Source organism: Ochotona princeps, chromosome 26 (genome assembly GCF_030435755.1).
Source record: "Ochotona princeps isolate mOchPri1 chromosome 26, mOchPri1.hap1, whole genome shotgun sequence".
In the NCBI taxonomy this organism is placed as follows: Eukaryota; Metazoa; Chordata; class Mammalia; order Lagomorpha; family Ochotonidae; genus Ochotona; species Ochotona princeps.
In genome coordinates this window covers 818948-835664 of record NC_080857.1, presented here as the reverse complement: position 1 = coordinate 835664, position 16717 = coordinate 818948, and the positions used below count along the sequence as shown (strand labels likewise).

Below are 16717 nucleotides of genomic sequence, written 5' to 3'. Positions count from 1 at the left end.
ACAGCTCGCACCGGGGGAGCCTTGGTCCCCAACCTCTGGTCCGTCCTGCAGGTCCCAGCAGCACTCCCTCACGCCCTGGGTCCCCTGTGCCTGGCAGCATGATGACCAGGAGGGCACGGGTACCCACCGTGGAGGCTGCAGGCGGGTGGACGACGGGGGGCTGAGGGGGGACGGGCGCTTGCTCTTCAGCTGGGAACAGGGCCTCGGTCACAGGGCTGGGGGCCCGCTCTATGGAGGGGGCTGTGGCCACGTTGTTGTTGTCATCCTCAGCCGGCTCTGCCGTCGGGGGGATGGCTGGGGGGCAGATGAGCCCCTCGGGCTCCGGGGAAGGTAACTCGTTGTCGTTGGCATCGGATGACAGGGCGGGCTCCTCAGGGAGCGGGGCTGTGGGCCTGGCCGGGCCGGGCTCCTCCAGGTTGCCGTTGGCATTGGTGTTGCCGTTGTCCACATCAGCCAGGGTGCCCAGGAAGTCCTGCGAAGGGCTGGGCTGGTAGAACGGGGCACCCTCCATCCCGCCGGCCAACGTGTTGAAGCGCTGGTATAGCAGCTTCTGGATGTTGGGCCCGCCGGGGCCCTCAGGCTCCGTGATGGAGCTGCGCTTCTTGAGCGGCCTGGGCGCGTTGGCCAGCTTGCGGCGCAGGGCCTCCAGGTCAGTGTCGCTCTGGTAGCGCAGCGGCGAGTGCACGATGGGTGTGAGCTTGGTGGGGCTCAGCGGCCTCGGCAGGCTCTCCACAGCACCAGCCTCCCCAGCGGACACAGGCGCCTCTGGCTCTGGCTCCTTCTCCACGCACTCCGGGGGCGGCAGGGGCTGTGCTCCGGGTGCACCTGTGCCTGGCGGCCCGTGAAGAAATGGCAGTGGGGAGGGCGAGGTGGACCCTGACGGCAGCACTGGCTTCCCATACACTGGGGGAGACACCAAGGCGGCACTGAGCGCTCTGCACCCCTCCCCAAGTGCTCCCACAGGCCCCTCCCTCTGAGGTGGGGAGGCGGGCCGGTCTTCCAGTTGGGGCCCTACGTGGGGCTTTTCCTGGATGGAAGGTATGCCTACCTCCCTGACCCATACACTCGCCACCCAGCCCTGGGCCTGGGAAGCCAGGCCCCCTCGGAGTCCCAGAAGCCACAGCAAAGCTCGGGACATACAAGAACGGCACCTCAGGGCTATGCACAGGAACTGGGCACCCAGCAGACAGGCCCACATCCTTTTCTGCCTCATCTCCCGTCCTGTGCTTGCCTGAACATTTTGGGAGCTCTAAGAAGCTCGTGGCCCAGAGCACGGGGACACATGGGTGGCTGTCCTCCCCAGGAGCTGAGGCCCCCGCACCTGCTTTCACAGCTTTGTTCCCGGCACCGTGTGCAGCTGGCTGATAATTCTTGGGGGGCGTGGCCTGCTGGAGGTACACGGAATAGATGGAGCTGGAGTTCACAGTCTGGGGGCCCTTCCTGGGCGACTGTGGCCTCGACCCCTTATCGGCCAGGAAAGGCCTGATGGCCACAGTCAGGGGCAGCTCGGGTTTGCCGTCGCCAGCTGGGAAGGCAGGCGGGGCCGTGGGCGGGTATGTAGGGCTGGGTGGCACAGAAATCCTCTGTTGGATCTGCTGCGAGGAGCCCGGCAGGGGTGCACTGGCAGTCGGAGGCAGCGAGACTGGCTTCTGCCACCCTGCAGTGCTGGTGCCAGCCCGGGGCAGGCTGCCCTCCTTCCTCCTCTCCAGGGAGCCTGTTGGCGCTGGAGCTGTGGGCGGAGGGCTAGGGTATGCCCCGTAGCCGGGTGGCAGCTGCCTGCCCACGCCTGGGACAGGAGGCGGCGCCTTGCCGATCTCAATGCCCTGGAGGAGTGTGGGAAGAAACAGTGCGGTCAGCACGCTGCCCTGACCAGCTGCAGGGCGTGCATGCCCCAAGGCCCTGGGCACAAGTACCCACCAGCTTCTCAGGGGCTCCCAGCGCTGACAGGGGTAGGGGCTGGCTGGAAATGGTGCCCTGCTTTGGAGCGCCCTCCACACCTGGGTCCTTCCAATCTACACCGGCCATCGGGGCTGGTTTCCCTGTAGAGCCAGCGTTCTGCTTCAGGGTCGGCCAGTTTCCCTCATGAGCTTCAAAGACAGGGTTGAAATGAGCTCTGGGAACAGCAGAGCCAGCACTGCCTGGGGCGTCTCCAGCAGCAAGCGGCCCAGCAAGCCATCAGCCCACGGGCAGGGCAAGGCCCGGCACAGGCCTCCCCCGCACAGGCCTCCCCGCACGGGCCTCCCCCACACAGGCCTCCCCGCACAGGCCTCCCCGCACGGGCCTCCCCCACACAGGCCTCCCCGCACGGGCCTCCCCCGCACAGGCCTCCCCCGCCTTCCATGCCCACGGGGTGACTACAGTGATTCAGCTTCATCCGTGCCACTCCCAGAATCACGAGGGAGGGAGCTCCCCGGCTCGAGGCCCGGTGGTTCCACAACCCACCACCAGGAGGGAGCAGCCAGCCCCAAGCTTGCACCCCCGGAGGAATCACGGGGCTGCTCCCGGAGGTTTCCAGACTGCAAAGGGGGCTGGGCCAGTAGAGGGCCAGCAGTGCTCGTCTTTGCCGTGGGCAGATGAAAACCATCCCACTTCCACGCTGTGCCTGTGGGCACGAGGCCCAGCTGCACACCTGTGCCCAGGGCCAGGCGTAAGCAGTGGGCGAGCAGACCTTTGGCAGTTCAGAAAAACGAGATTGCCGACTGGGTCCGTGTCCCAGGAGCGCATGCGCCCCAGCCCGGCTGCCCACATACGGTTCGGTGCCGGGCTGGCTGAGCGCCTCGGGGAGTCGCCCGGCCCAACGTCGAGGTCTGACACTGTCCACGTGCTACTCGCTCTGGGTCTGCTGGGGTCATCTGCGTGACAGAACCAGGATGGCGGACGGCAGGGGTGAACACCCCCCTGGGACCTCCCGCCCCAGCTCCACATCCCAGCGGGCACAGAAAGGCTCCAGAAGACGCCATGAGCTGCACAGGTTGTGGCGTGAGTCAGAGGGCAGTCGCTGACCGCCTGACCTCGGAAGGAGAAGAGTCTACCCCGCAGGGCTGCTGCTGAGGCGCCGTGGGAACACTGCATCCCACTGAGGGCCTCCTGGGGTCCCAGCTTCCCGAGCAGGGCCAGTTCCTCCGGCCCAGCAAGAGCTACTCTGCTTCGGGGAGTGAACCAGAGCACGGAGGACTTTCTCCGTCACTTGGCCTTTCAAATAGTTCTTTTTGTTTGTTTGCTTCCTTTTAAAAAAGGAACAGAGTCCAAGTGGAATGGGTAGGCATTTGTCAGGGAGCCTAGGAGGAACCTGGGGCACCTCGTCCCACGGCCAAGTGCCCGAGGTCAGGCCTCGGCTCTGGGAGGCCATGGCAACAGCTCCAGCACTTGGCTGCCTGCCACCCTGGAGGGAGAGCTGCTAGCTCAGCTCCTGGCCTCAGCTTATCCGGCCGGCAGCTGCCGCCATCAGGGCAGCAAACTGGCAGACCAGAAACTGAAAGATCGCACAGCGGCTCATGGCAGGAGCCTAACAGCCAAGCCACTGTGGGGCGCCAGCCTCTGTTAGGGTGCCCTCCCTCTGCTGGGTCCCTGGCAAGCCTGGGGAGCACCAGCAGGACCAGGCACTCAGAGCACAGCAGACTGGTGGTCCTTGGGTTACAGCTCCTGGCACTGTGTGCCCCATGGCAGTGTGCTGTGGCCATAACCACCCCTTGCAGTGCGCCATTCCTGCTGGGTAGAAACCACAGCAGCAGGCCGAGTGGGCTGGCACTCAGGCAGGCAGGCAGAACCCACACGGCCAGGCCTGTGTCTGGTGAGCAGACTTGGGCCACGGGTGCCACTGGAAGGCCACACCGGCAGCTCCTGGGGTTGCTAAGCACCCAGTGGAGCCCCTTGGCTTGGAAGAGCACGCTCGTTCCAGACACGTGTTGCCACGGGGTGGGGGGGTGCAGCCTCCGAGCCAGGCTCACTCACCGGGCTTGGGCCGCCCGTGGGCAGCAGTGGCGGCCACAGGGAGGGACTGGGGTTTGACCGGGTCCCCAGGCACAGGGCAGCTCCCAGCACTGGGGACCTGGATGTAGGGCCCTACAGCAGCGACCCTGCCAGATGTGCTCAGGGGTGACTGTGGCGATGATGTGCCATTCACACGGTTGAGCTGCAAACCAGAAAAAACCAGAGTTAGGATGGCCCAGTTATGTGTGACACCATGGGCCCCTATGCCAGCTGCCCAGCTGGGGCATCTTCACGAGTCCTTCAGACTGTTTCCCTGAAAAGGGGGAGGGGAGAGGCGAGTGTCCCTGCTAGCTGGCCACCTGACCCACTCTCCTGGCTGGCTCGGGCCCCTCAGTGCAGAGCAGCCCCTCGCCCCTGCAGGCACTCTGGCACACGCCCCAAGTCAGCAGGACCCGACTCGGGGAGGGCAGGGATGATGGGCTACTCCACTCTGACCCTGCTCCTGGCCTGGGGGCGCTTAGGCCGCTGCAGCCACGGGGGAGACCAGGGTGTAGTTCTTGGCTTGAGCCTCCCTGCCCGGCTGCTGCAGCTCTCTGGGAAGGGAGCCAGCAGAAGGAAGATGTCTTCTCCCTCTCTAGGTACCTATACCTTCCAAATAAACACATCTTAAACAAATAAAAATTGCCCACAAAAGCCAACTTTCTTCCCCCCAGTGGTTCCCTGGACGCAGCCCACCCCAGCATGGTCTGCCACGTGCCTGGACCTCCTTCCTCCCAGTGGTTCCCTGGACGCAGCCCACCCCAGCATGGTCTGCCACGTGCCTGGACCTTCTTCCCCCCCAGTGGTTCCCTGGACGCAGCCCACCCCAGCATGGTCTGCCACGTGCCTGGACCTCCTTCCTCCCAGTGGTTCCCTGGACGCAGCCCACCCCAGCATGGTCTGCCACGTGCCTGGACCTCCTTCCCCCCAGTGGTTCCCTGGACGCAGCCCACCCCAGCATGGTCTGCCACGTGCCTGGACCTTCTTCCCATAGAGGCGCTCCCGCAGCTCGCCAATGCGCCGGTCCATCATGGCCACCTCCGCCGTGCGCTTGCTCAGCAGCTCCTTCTGCTGCTGCAACTTGGAGTTCTGCTCCTGGTTCAGCTGGTTTCGGATCTGTACAACAGAGAACCCTGCTGCCGTGGCTGGGTGCCCGGGAGGCCGGGAGCCCACTGCCAGTGAGGGGACGATAGGACTCTGAGCATGGTGGGTCCATGCTGGGACAAGGCGGTGCGACTGTGCCACCCATGACCCCACAACTGCAGCCCTTGGGTCTCCGGGCGGGGCTGGGCCAGGTGGAGTCCTACGGGGCGTCACCGGCTGCCACCATGGTGTGCCATGGCGGGGGGCCGGGACCAGGCGCTTCGACAGAGATGCCAGTAACGAGCGGCATCTTCAGAGCTGGGCCCCAAGTCTACTCTCTTACCTGGACAGAGTCCCCAGTGCAGGGAAGCCCCGGGTGGTCCCCGGCACACTGCGGTCGCTCTGCAGGGCAATGCCCAAGGCCGCTGGCACCCCCACTCACCTGCAGCTCCTGGTACAACCTCTTCAGCTCCACCGCGGCCGGGGCCGGCAGCTTGCCGTTGTGCGACTGGAAGCCGTTCAGTCGGCCTTTCTTCAAGTCTTCCAGCTGCTGACTGAGCTGGTCAACCCTCAGAATTGCTGTCTGCACTTCCTGCTTCTTCTCCTGGAACATGGCACTAAACCGCTCAATCTCAGCAGCTGCCACGCCAACAACACAGCCCGTCAGCGGGAGGTGGATGGCATGACCCGCACCCGCACCTCCGGAGCCCCCGCAGGCTGTCCACACGGGCACTGAGTGCCCAATAGCTGTGGGTTGGCCTAAGGGAAGCCCTCCACAGAGGGCCAGGGCTGCATCGTGGGACCCGCCCATCCCTGTCCCCAACGCGGACATGGGCCTCCACAGACGGTCAGGGCTGCGTCACAGAACCCGCCCGTCCCCGACGTGGACACGTCACAGAACCCGCCCGTCCCCGACGTGGACGTGCTGCCTACACAGGTTGCCGTTCATGAGCTTGCTGTAGTCCACCTGCCCACGCATGGCTCGGATTTTCTTGAGCTTGTTCTCCTGGGCTTCAACTCGCTCTTTGAGCTTCTGCAGCTTTTCATTTTCAGACAGAGCCTGCTGCTGGCGGCGTTCCTGCTGCTTCAGAAAATGCAGCCGCTGCTCCTGACAGTAGACAGAACACAAGGATCAGCCACGACACGGACACGGAGGTGCGTCTCCAGGAACTCCAACACACGCACCCACCCGTGTGTGCCATGAAACATCAGACGGGGTGCACCTGAGTGTGAGTTGGGGCGAGCCTGCACGTTCCTGTGTACCCAGCAGGGACACACTTGCCCACATGCAGTGGCATCCCAGAACCCCCTCCTCACGCCCTGGCCCGCACTGGGGAGGCTGGCCCCTGCCGGGGCGGTTCGTGAGAAAATCACGAAGCGTTTACAGCCCCTGCAGTACTGCCAGCTTTCCCATGAGAGAATGCTGTGCAGCGCACGGTCCCATCTGTGCTCTGCACACACACCTCCAGGAGGAGGGCTCCAACCAGCCAGAGCGCGGGGTGAGCCCGTGAGGTGCTGCCGTGGACTTCCCACTCACTTGGGTTCCACATCACTGAAGATGTCAATTTTAAAAACACTAACAATATTTGCATCTGTATTTGGACAGGAAATTACACAGCACAACATCACATCGCGCTGCGCGGCCTCGTCTCAGCTCATTCACGGGCTGAACTGCTTCTGAGGCTCCTTCAGGGTTGCTCCTGCAAAGCTGCGAGCCACGCGCAGCTCCTCAGGCCCACGCACTGCCAGGGCAGCTGCGGCTTGTGCTAGGCAGGGGCCACTGGCCACCCGCCACCTGGGTCTGCTTCTCAGTTTGGTCATTCTACAATGACTGCATGCGATCTGGACAAACCACAGATGGGCACCCTAACAACGCCAGCTCAGCCCGAGCCAGTGCGGTGCCGGCAGGGACCCCGTCGGGCCAGACTTTACTGGGCGGTCCTGAGTGTGCTCCGAGCCGCTCATCTCAGCTCTGTGAGGCTGCAGTGCCCACGCAGAGCTCTGTGGTGGCCCTACAGCGGGCGCTGCTTGGGGACAGCCCTGCCCCGCCCCATGACTGACCTTGGCCACCAGCATTTGCTGCTGGTTCTCAATTTGCTGCTGCTGCCTGGCCGCCATGTCCTGGAGTTCCGAGAGGGTGAGCTCAACACGTGCATTTCCAGCCTGCAGGGGACAGACGCCACTCGCTGAGCACACGACCCTGTGCTGGATAGCACCCCAAGCGGCCCCTCGGAGGCCCTGGAGCTGAGCACGCACACCAGGCACTGCACCGGACACGCCTCCACCTGCACGGCATCTCGTCGTGTGCTTTAGAACAGGGCTGCCAAAACTTGAGGGACGCACAGCAGCCGCAGCATGGCCCTGGGCGCCAGTCCCCAACCCCGTGCGCCACACACCCGCGTCTCAGCGCTGAACTCTGAGGGCAGCAAGCGGCAGGCAGGCTCAGCAATAGGCGGGCATGTAGATGCTGCCCAACGCTGCCCTGTGATCCAGGCCTGGCTGGGGCTTCCCACAGGCCGCCCTGTCTCACTGCCGTGCTCCTCGGAGCCTGACGTGTCCTTCAGGTACACACCTGCGCTGCCACACACGAGCACTGTGTGTCTCATCCCCCCGCCGCGCCTGGCCTGGGGCCTGCATCAGGGTCCACCTCGGAGGGCCAGCAGAGGTGGACTGTACTCTGCCCTCCTGGCACCACGACAAGCCTGGGGTGGGTGCTGGGCTTGGGCAGTGGGCACCAAGGCCATGCTGGGCACCCAGCACCCTCAGAACAGTGCGGGTTACAAGCCGGGCTCTGTGCACAGCCGGGGTGGGGCCCTTGGCTGCGGCCAGCCACAGTGCAGCTGCCTGCCGTCTTTCATGGGAACCTGTGATCGCAAGGGCACACGTCCCTCCCTAGGCTCTCCACACCGTGTCTGGGCACACGATGGCCTTCTGCCAACCCTGAACCAGGAACAACAGGGAGGGGTGGGGCCGGGCACCTGAGAGACCCCAACTCAGCTTGCGGATGGCATCGTGGGGGGGCTACCAGTTCCTCTGGGGCCCCTCCCTGCTCACTCGCAGCCTGACATAAGGTGCCTTAGGGAAAGGGTGTCCCTCGCATCCTTGGGGGCCTGGCCTCGAGTCCCAGGGCCTAGGGACAGACGCTATCGACCACGAACCTGAACAAACCAACCGTGAGCCCTGCCACAGCTTGCGCACCATCCTTCTCCATCTACCTGCTGCCTTGTCACAGACACGGGCTGCTGCGCGCGGGCCGACATGGTGCAGGGGCGCTGTGCGCCGGCGGACACAGTGCAGGGGCTGCTGCGCGTGGGCAGACAAGGTGCAGGAGGGGGTGCTTCACTGGGGCGAACACGGTGCGGGGGGAGCGCTGCGCGCGGGCGGACCACGTGGACACCGTGCGGGGGTGCTGCACGCGGGTGGACACAGGGGAGTGCTGTGCACGGGCAGACACATGCATCTGTGAGCCTCCCTCATGCTGCTCAGCCCTGTATTAACCTGGCTCAGAACCAGCTGAAGAGGCCACACAGAAACAAGGGTTAGGCCAGACCTAAGCCCCTCCACGGCCACATTCCAGAAAGTTCCATGTGAAACAAGTCTTTTCTACAAGGAAAGTCCAGAGAGCTAGTCATCAACTGCCAAGACTCCACGTTCCTACGGGGGAGGCCTGATCTCCAGCCACTAAGGCTTCCCAGGCACAGCAACGCACACACACGTGTATCTAGACACACAACACACACCTTCACAGCAACACAAGGTAACGTGTATGACACATACCTCGGGATACACCTGTTCAAACCACGCCAGCTCTCCCACCCACTGGTGGGCTCCCCAGGTGGCTACAAGGCGAGCTGAGGGCCGGGCACGCTGGCAGAGAGCTGGACTGCAGGGCTCAGCCCTCCACATGCCGGGCCACATGCTAGCTGCTTCTACCCTAACCCTGAAGTGCTCCGGCATGACCACAACACAAAGCGTGTCCGAGCTCATCCAGGACTAACGGAAAGCTCCCATGGGGACCCGGCTCACGCTGCCAGCCCCCGCGCCAATCATGCTTCATAACCCAGCTCAGACAGGTACTGCCCGGCCAGCTCCCGCTGACGCCCCGGCTGCGGCCCCAGTGCTGTCGCAGGGACCCAAGTCCCACTGCTTCGCTCAGGTTCCACCTCCTGCAGTGGCTCTGCCGCTGCTTTAACTACCCTGCAGGCCTGCTGGCACTGTGCAGCCCAAGCCACCTGGCGCCTGCACCTGCTGATCATGTGCCCTCGCACTGTCTGCCAGCAAGGACCTGAGGAGGCTACAGGAGGCACTGAGGACCCCAGCTCTCACCCTCGACAGGCAGGGGAGGGAGGCTGGGGCCTGCCCGGCTTCTTAGAAAGTGCCCCATGCACGGCACACCACCACGAGGCTGGAAGGGCCCCGGACACTGCGGCAGGAGCCGGGAAGGTGCGTGTGGCCTTCCCATGGCCCACAGCGCAGGAAGTCCCTCAGGCACTCCTCACAGTGAGGACATGGTGGGGGAGAGGCACAGGATGTGGGGCGCTGCTAGGACTGGCTGTGTCCTGAGCCTCTCCTGGAACAGGGCTGTGCTCTATACGGAACAGAGGGACGCATGCCATGTGAGCCTGTGATTCGGGCGGGACGGTCAGGACCCTTTCCCTCCCCCACACTGGGCTTCAAGGTGCCATCCAATGACCTGCTCGCGAGTTGTTTCAGACGACAAAAACTCCCAGAAGCCAAACGGGGACTCTGAGCGCAGCGACAGAGCACGTACTGCCCTGCCTCCAGTGTCCAACCTGCTGGGGCCACACAGGCCTGGGGGACAGCCCCCATGGGGCTGGGGGCTCAGCTGCTCACCCTGGGGAGGGACTCAGCAGCTCTCCCCGGGGCTCCGCTGCAGAGCAGACAAGCCAGTGAGCAGGCGGGGCGGGGGGCATGAGGATGATCGTAAGCAAAGAGAACCAGGAAGTGTATTCCTGCTCAAGTGGCCCCAGCACTAGCACACGGCCTCGCGGTGGTCGAGAGCTTCACCACCGGGCCCTCCACATCATGGCCGCCCACGTCTGCGAACAGACCAGGGCATCCTGCCAGCAGAAGGCTGGCCCAGCAGGGATGCAGGAGGGTATGGGGGTCCTGTCCTCATGTCACCCAGAGGTCAGCAGGCCGGCGTCTCACCAATACTGAGGGGGTCCTGCTGACACTCCGCAGTGGGGTGTGACACCAGGGAGCTCCCTGTGCCTCCACTGTGCCCCCTTGGGCCCAGCCGGCATGGGCAAGTGTGTGACCAGCCCAAGGTGATACGCCTAGCTCGTAGCAGACCAGAGAACCAAGCCAACTAGTTCTCCAGACTCCAAATTGTTTGAAAGTTTTTACTGAAACATGAGAGCAGAGCCGGACTACAGCTCCCCTTCCTGCTCACCGTCCCCATCCATGAGCCCCCACGCCCTCTCCTGACGCCCCCCCAGCCCACCCAAAGGGACAATGGGAACTGCTTCTCTACTGCCAACTTTTTTTTTGGTGCCAGACTGCTGTTTATTCAAAGAGCAGAGAGACAGCCAGTCTGGGACCAGGAGCCAGGAGCTCCATCTGGGTGCCCACGCCCCTGGCCACCCTCGGCTGCCTCCCCAGGGGCACCAGCAGGGAGCTGGAAGCAGCGGGGCAGTGAGGCAGTCGGGCAGCCAGGACTGGAAGCGGTGCTCGCCCGAGATGCCCGAGCTGCGGGCGACCCCCCTCCCCTCCCTGGCGCTCTCAGCAGACGGCCGCAGCACCCACTCGTCCTTCAAAGCTGACAGAAGAATCGGGAGGTTAGCACTGAGACGCCCGCCAGCCTGTCCAGTACCTGGGCTTCAGCTGGCCAGCTGCTCCCACAGGACCGCCACTGTCACCCTCAGTCCCAGGTCAGGAGGGGCTGTGGCACAGAGGGCGACAGCCAGGATCTGTGTCCACAACGCTGCAGGATGAAGCTCTTCCACCCACAGGAACTCCAACAGCACTCGTCCGAACACCCCACACTACCCTACACTTACCCCATTTTCAGGGCGCTTTTCCCCAGGGACAGTCATGACGCTCCTCTGAGCCCTCTGCTCCTGAGCCTGGCGGCCACCTGAAGGGACAAAGGAACAAGTGCATTGAGAAGCTGCCTGGCCAAGACGGCTCCTCCCTCAGCTGCTCCTGGTGCCACATGCGGCGCGAGGTGCCAGGCTGGAAACACGAGCCTCGCGGCCCGAAGGCGTTTAACTGGAGTCTTAACGTTCCACGTTCTACCTGAGTCTCAAAACTGACTTGTCAACTTATCATCGAAGTGCCTTTTTTTTTAAAAAAAGATTTACTTATTTTAATGGAAAGTCAGATATACAGAGAGGAGACAGAGAAAAAGATCTTCCATCTGCTGGGCCACAACGGTGGAGCTGAGCCGATCTGAAGCCAGGAGTCTCTTCCATGTCTCCCATGTGGGTGCAGGGTCCCAAGGCTTTGGGCCGTCCTCCACTGCTTTCCCAGGCCACAAGCAGGGAGCTGGATGGGAAGTGGAGCTGCCGGGATTAGAACTGGCGCCCATATGGGATCCTAGGGTACCGCATTTCTTTTCTTATAACTCTGCCTTTCAACCAAATAAATAAGCATTTTTCCTTTTTTGAAGAAAAGGGCCTAGCATGATGATGCGCTGGTCAGAAAGCCTTCTCACCCGGCTCCTTGGAGCAGGGGTCACAGACAGGCATGCAGGGTGCGGGCAGCCTTTGCTGGGCGCACGGCAGGGAGGTGAGGCTCGCCGAGGGGCCATACACACAGCAGATCTGGGTTGCAGGGCCCTTCACGGCCGGCTGGCCAGGGAGCGTCCCCAGGTCACCTGACTGTGCCAAGAGGGTCTGTCCCCAAGCACAAGAGGAGACGGCTCTGAACTTCCCCGAGGGCGGGGCTGTCTCACCCTCTGCTGTGTCCTGCAGCCCTACACACAGCGTGCACTCACACGCTCCCTTCTTTAAGTAAAGCCTTGCTCGCCCTGCACTTGGCCGCCTCAGCACACTGGGGGAGGGGGAGAAGCAAGGGCCAGCCAGGCAGGCAAACCTCAGCCACCTTCTCCTCCAGCTGAGGTGGACAGAATGCAAATGGCTTAGGCAGGGGAGGGGCACGCAGGGGACAGGGGAGGGGCAAGCTGGGAGGGGAGAGGGGCAGGTTGCCCCGGGCTGGGCTGGGCAGGAATGCTGGTGCTCAGTGCCTCCTGCACCGGCCCCTCCCTGCTTAAGGAAGGCAAGTCCCTGGCACCTCACAGCTCCCACCCCTCCAACACAACCCTGTGCTCAAGCTTGCCCGATGTTCTACACCTGCCCATGTGGACACATCCCACCCGTGGGGACAAGAGGTAGGGGACAAGAGGCAGGGCACAGCTTTGTGAATAGCCCAGGAAGTGCCGAGTAAGCCCTCAGGCCAAGCAGTGCTCCCGCCTGCCTCCCTGGCAGGGACTGGCCCGAGGGGAAGGGCCCCATTCCCGCACAGAGGGCAGAGCTGAGTCTGGAGCCCCCTAGGCCTGACCTCTGCCACCAGCCACTGGGCACAGCTGCCTGAAGTCACAGAGCCGTGGGTAATACTCCAGCAGCCACTCTGTGCCTTAGTCGTTTGTCACAACCAGGCGCAGCCTTAGAACACTTCCTGGGAAGTGACACAGCAGAGTGGCACGTGGGGCTTCCTGGCTGGCTGCCGGCTGGCAGCACAGGCAAGGCTGTGCCCACCTCTCAGCACAGAGCCTCCTGCTCGGCCCAGCACTTGGCTGCATGAGCTGGGGCCGGCACAGCCCTGGCTCTGGACTGTGGCCAGCTGTCTTCCCTGCTGTCCTGGGCCTCTCTTAGCAGGGCTCAGGCAACTCCTGCCACATCGCCCAGCAGGTCGGCAGGCCGGCCTTCTGCAGCTGCAGTCCACCAGTCTCTACTACCCCCACTCTGCTTGGCGGGCGGACCCCAGGCCGACAGCCCCTACTTGCTGTTTAAACTGACGGCTGGGAGAGCAGTTTGCTCCGCAGGGCAGCAGCCTGACCGGACACCTGCACCCCAAGCACCAGAGTTCACATCCAGCCTTGCTTCCGAACCCTGGAGGCAACAGTGATGACTTGGAATGCGAGCCAGGGACCTGGGGGCTTCCCTTCACGATACACACCCCTGTGTGCTTTGGGGGACCCCTAGAAGGCCTGTCCACACTCACGGATCGGTCCCTTTGAGAGCCCATCACGCCTCAGTAGTTGTTCCTGACCGTGCGGTGTCCCTCCCGGCTTGGCCAGGCCCCAGACCGAAGGAAATCCTGGTGGCCAGCAGCATGAAGACCCGCACTGCAGTACGAGGGGCCAGGCGACGAGTAAAAGGGACGGGGCACTGGGACTAAAGCAGCCTGGTGTTCACTTCTGCAGCAAAAGCAAAGCAGTGAGGAAGGCTGTCCATTTACCTTGCTCGGTGCTCTCAGCGGGGGAGTCTTCGTGGCGGAGGAAGAACTTCACCTCTTCCCTGCGCGGCCCCCACTTGTGCAGGTGGTCACACATCAGGTGGTCGAACGGGATGGCACGTTCTGAGAGAAAGACATCTCACTGCAGACACAGACGCCTCCGGCTACTGTACACCCACAGGACACAGGCACCTCCATGGCTGCACGCCCACTCACACCCACAGGACACAGACACCTCCATGGCTGCACGCCCACTCACGCCCACAGGACACAGACCTCCATGGCTGCACGCCCACTCACACCCACAGGACACAGACACCTCCATGGCTGCACGCCCACTCACGCCCACAGGACACAGACCTCCATGGCTGCACGCCCACTCACGCCCACAGGACACAGACCTCCATGGCTGCACGCCCACTCACGCCCACAGGACACAGACCTCCATGGCTGCACGCCCACTCACGCCCACAGGACACAGGCACCTCCATGGCTGCACGCCCACTCACGCCCACAGGACACAGGCACCTCCATGGCTGCACGCCCACTCGCGCCCACAGGACACAGACACCTCCATGGCTGCACGCCCACTCGTGCCCACAGGACACAGGCACCTCCATGGCTGCACGCCCACTCGCGCCCACAGGACACAGGCACCTCCATGGCTGCACGCCCACTCGTGCCCACAGGACACAGACACCTCCATGGCTGCATGCCCACTAGTGCCCACAGGACACAGACCTCCATGGCTGCACGCCCACTCGTGCCTACAGGACACAGACACCTCCATGGCTGCACGCCCACTCACGCCCACAGGACACAGACCTCCATGGCTGCACGCCCACTCACGCCCACAGGACACAGACACCTCCATGGCTGCACGGCCACTCACGCCCACAGGACACAGACCTCCATGGCTGCACGCCCACTCGCGCCCACAGGACACAGACACCTCCACGCCCACTCGCGCCCACAGGACACAGACACCTCCACGTTCGTACATGCACACACAACACTGTATTACAAGTGCTCAACTTCAACCCATTTCAACAGAAGCAGGAACATGAACAGGAACCCGCGCAGCAGGAGCGTTCCGCAGGCCCACCCTGCTGCAGGTGCAGCACAGGGCACACACCTCCCGCCTTCAGGAGAGCCAGCTGAACAGACCAGCCAGTCACCAAGGGTCACAGTGTCGCTCATCAGGCTAAGTGTCCACCCAGGACCCTGGCAGTCCACGGGTGCCAGTTCAAGTCCTGACTGCCCCCACTCGGGATCCAGCTGCCTGCTGATCTCCGTGAGAAAGATATGGTCCCTTTGCCTTTTGAATCAATCAATTAAACCATCACATGTAGTGATCCGACATGAAAAGGTGGACTGGGACACTGTGCCTACAGTGCTGTGTGCCAGCACCCACAAAGAGCAAAGGCCCGACTCCCAGGCATGAAATGCCTTTCACAGCCACAGAAGGGGATGAAGGGGAGCGAGCCAGGCCCAAGCCACAAACTCCATGCAGGTCTCCAAGTGGAGGACAGAGGCCCAGCACGCTGGGCATCACGGTGCCCCCTGGGCCAGGACGCAGCAGTGAGCTGGACCGGGCGGGGGAAGGGGGTAGTGCAGGAGCCAGCACTGCAACAATGTGTGTGGCGTCCAAACAGCAGCCCAATCCATGCTGCCGCAGCACACCCCACTCCAGATATTCCTTAGAGCAAAGCTCACTCCAGCACCCTCACCAGCCACGCAAGCACACAGCCAACAGCCGACACAGCCGACAGCCGACACAGCCGACAGCAGACACAGCCGACACAGCCGACAGCCGACACAGCCACTGCATTTACCAAGCATGCCACTCTCCTTCTCCATGAAGGGCGCCAGGGACCATATCCAGTAAGCTCACTAACGCTATCATCTCATGGAACTATGGTGCCCTGGGGACAGCAGGTGAGTGTCCTAGCACGTTCCTGCATCCCCCCAGTTTCCCCCACCTGTCCCCCTGCAGCAGGACCCTGCAGGACGGCCCAGTGCTCCGACCCCTCGGGCTCACGGCTTCCCTGCTGCTGCAGCCTCTCTCTCATCTGGGCTCACGGGCTCTGAGGGACGAGCACACGGCAGGAAGGAGTCCCTCCTCTCATCCTGCTAGGGGCACCTGCCGTCACCCAGGACAGGTATCTGCAACGAGGGAGACCTGGCCCGAGCACCTGACCCCCAGGGCGCAGCGCCGTCCGTCTCCAGCCCTCACTGTGCCAGCTCAGCCTCACACCAGTGCACTGTCCTCCCCCCAGCACATGCTGCCCACATCAGGCCGGCCCTTGTAGGACCGTGGGTCAACCACCACGCTATGCTGCCCCACTGGCCTGCACACACCTGGCTGACAAACCCCTTCCTGGCCAGAGCCCGGGCTTTCCTCTTTGGTTCAAGGAGAGAAACTCAGATGGAGAAATTAGTCCCCGGGGAGCGCAGCTGGCTTGCACAGGGCGTGCTGGTCAGCTCAGAGTGTGGGGGCAGGGGTGGGCCGGACTTACCGTTGCCCCGCCACACCTCGGCCAGGTGGCAGCCACCTTCCCCAGGCTCCTTGCAGAACTCCACCACGTCCCGACATGTGGTTTCTGGGGTTATGGGGACCTCGGTGAGAACCTGCTCATTGTTGCTCAGGAACACGGTGAGGATCATCTGAGGGACGTCACCACGACCATCGAGTTCATCACTCAGCCGTGACGCCACCACCTGCCCCCCCGGCAGCCCTCCCTCCCCTAGCGCCCCTCCCCACAGCCCTCCCTCCCTTAGCTCCCTCCCTCCCCTAGCCCCCCTCCCCTAGCCCCCTCCCCGGCAGTCCCCCTCCCCTAGCCCCCTCCCCGGCAGCCCCCCCCAGCCTCCCTCCCCCGGCAGCCCTCCCTCCCCTAGCCCCCCTCCCCCGGCAGCCCTCCCTCCCCTAGCCCCCCTCCCCCAGCAGCCCTCCCTCCCCCAACAGGCCCCCTCCCCTGGCAGCCCTCCCTCCCCCAACAGGCCCCCCTCCCCCGGCAGCCCTCCCTCCAGACACCCACCCGGCAGCCCTCCCTCCAGACACCCACCCGGCAGCCCCTTCCCCCCAGCAGACCCCCTCTCCCTCCCCCTTCCCCGACAGGCCCCCCTCCCCGGGCAGATGCCTTCCCAATTAGCTTTTGGATCTAGGAAAGCTGCTTCTGAAGTCCACAGAGGAAAATCCCAAAAGAGAACAGTATTAGACAAAACTGTGAACTACAAGTCACCA

General features: G+C 63.5%; 1 protein-coding gene across 1 annotated transcript in view; it reads right to left on the bottom strand.

The window, feature by feature from the left end:
* Positions 1-16717, bottom strand: part of PPP1R13B (protein phosphatase 1 regulatory subunit 13B) — a 41533-nt gene that overhangs the window by 1632 nt on the left and 23184 nt on the right. The window contains exons 2-12 of the mRNA XM_058655291.1: positions 15993-16140; positions 13477-13596; positions 11076-11152; positions 7114-7215; positions 5986-6160; positions 5495-5691; positions 4945-5085; positions 3952-4132; positions 1918-2087; positions 1322-1823; positions 128-903 (exon numbers count right to left, since the gene is read on the bottom strand). Of these exons, the coding sequence (XP_058511274.1) occupies positions 128-903; positions 1322-1823; positions 1918-2087; positions 3952-4132; positions 4945-5085; positions 5495-5691; positions 5986-6160; positions 7114-7215; positions 11076-11152; positions 13477-13596; positions 15993-16140 (2589 nt within the window). The remainder of the gene's footprint in view (positions 1-127; positions 904-1321; positions 1824-1917; positions 2088-3951; positions 4133-4944; positions 5086-5494; positions 5692-5985; positions 6161-7113; positions 7216-11075; positions 11153-13476; positions 13597-15992; positions 16141-16717) is intronic.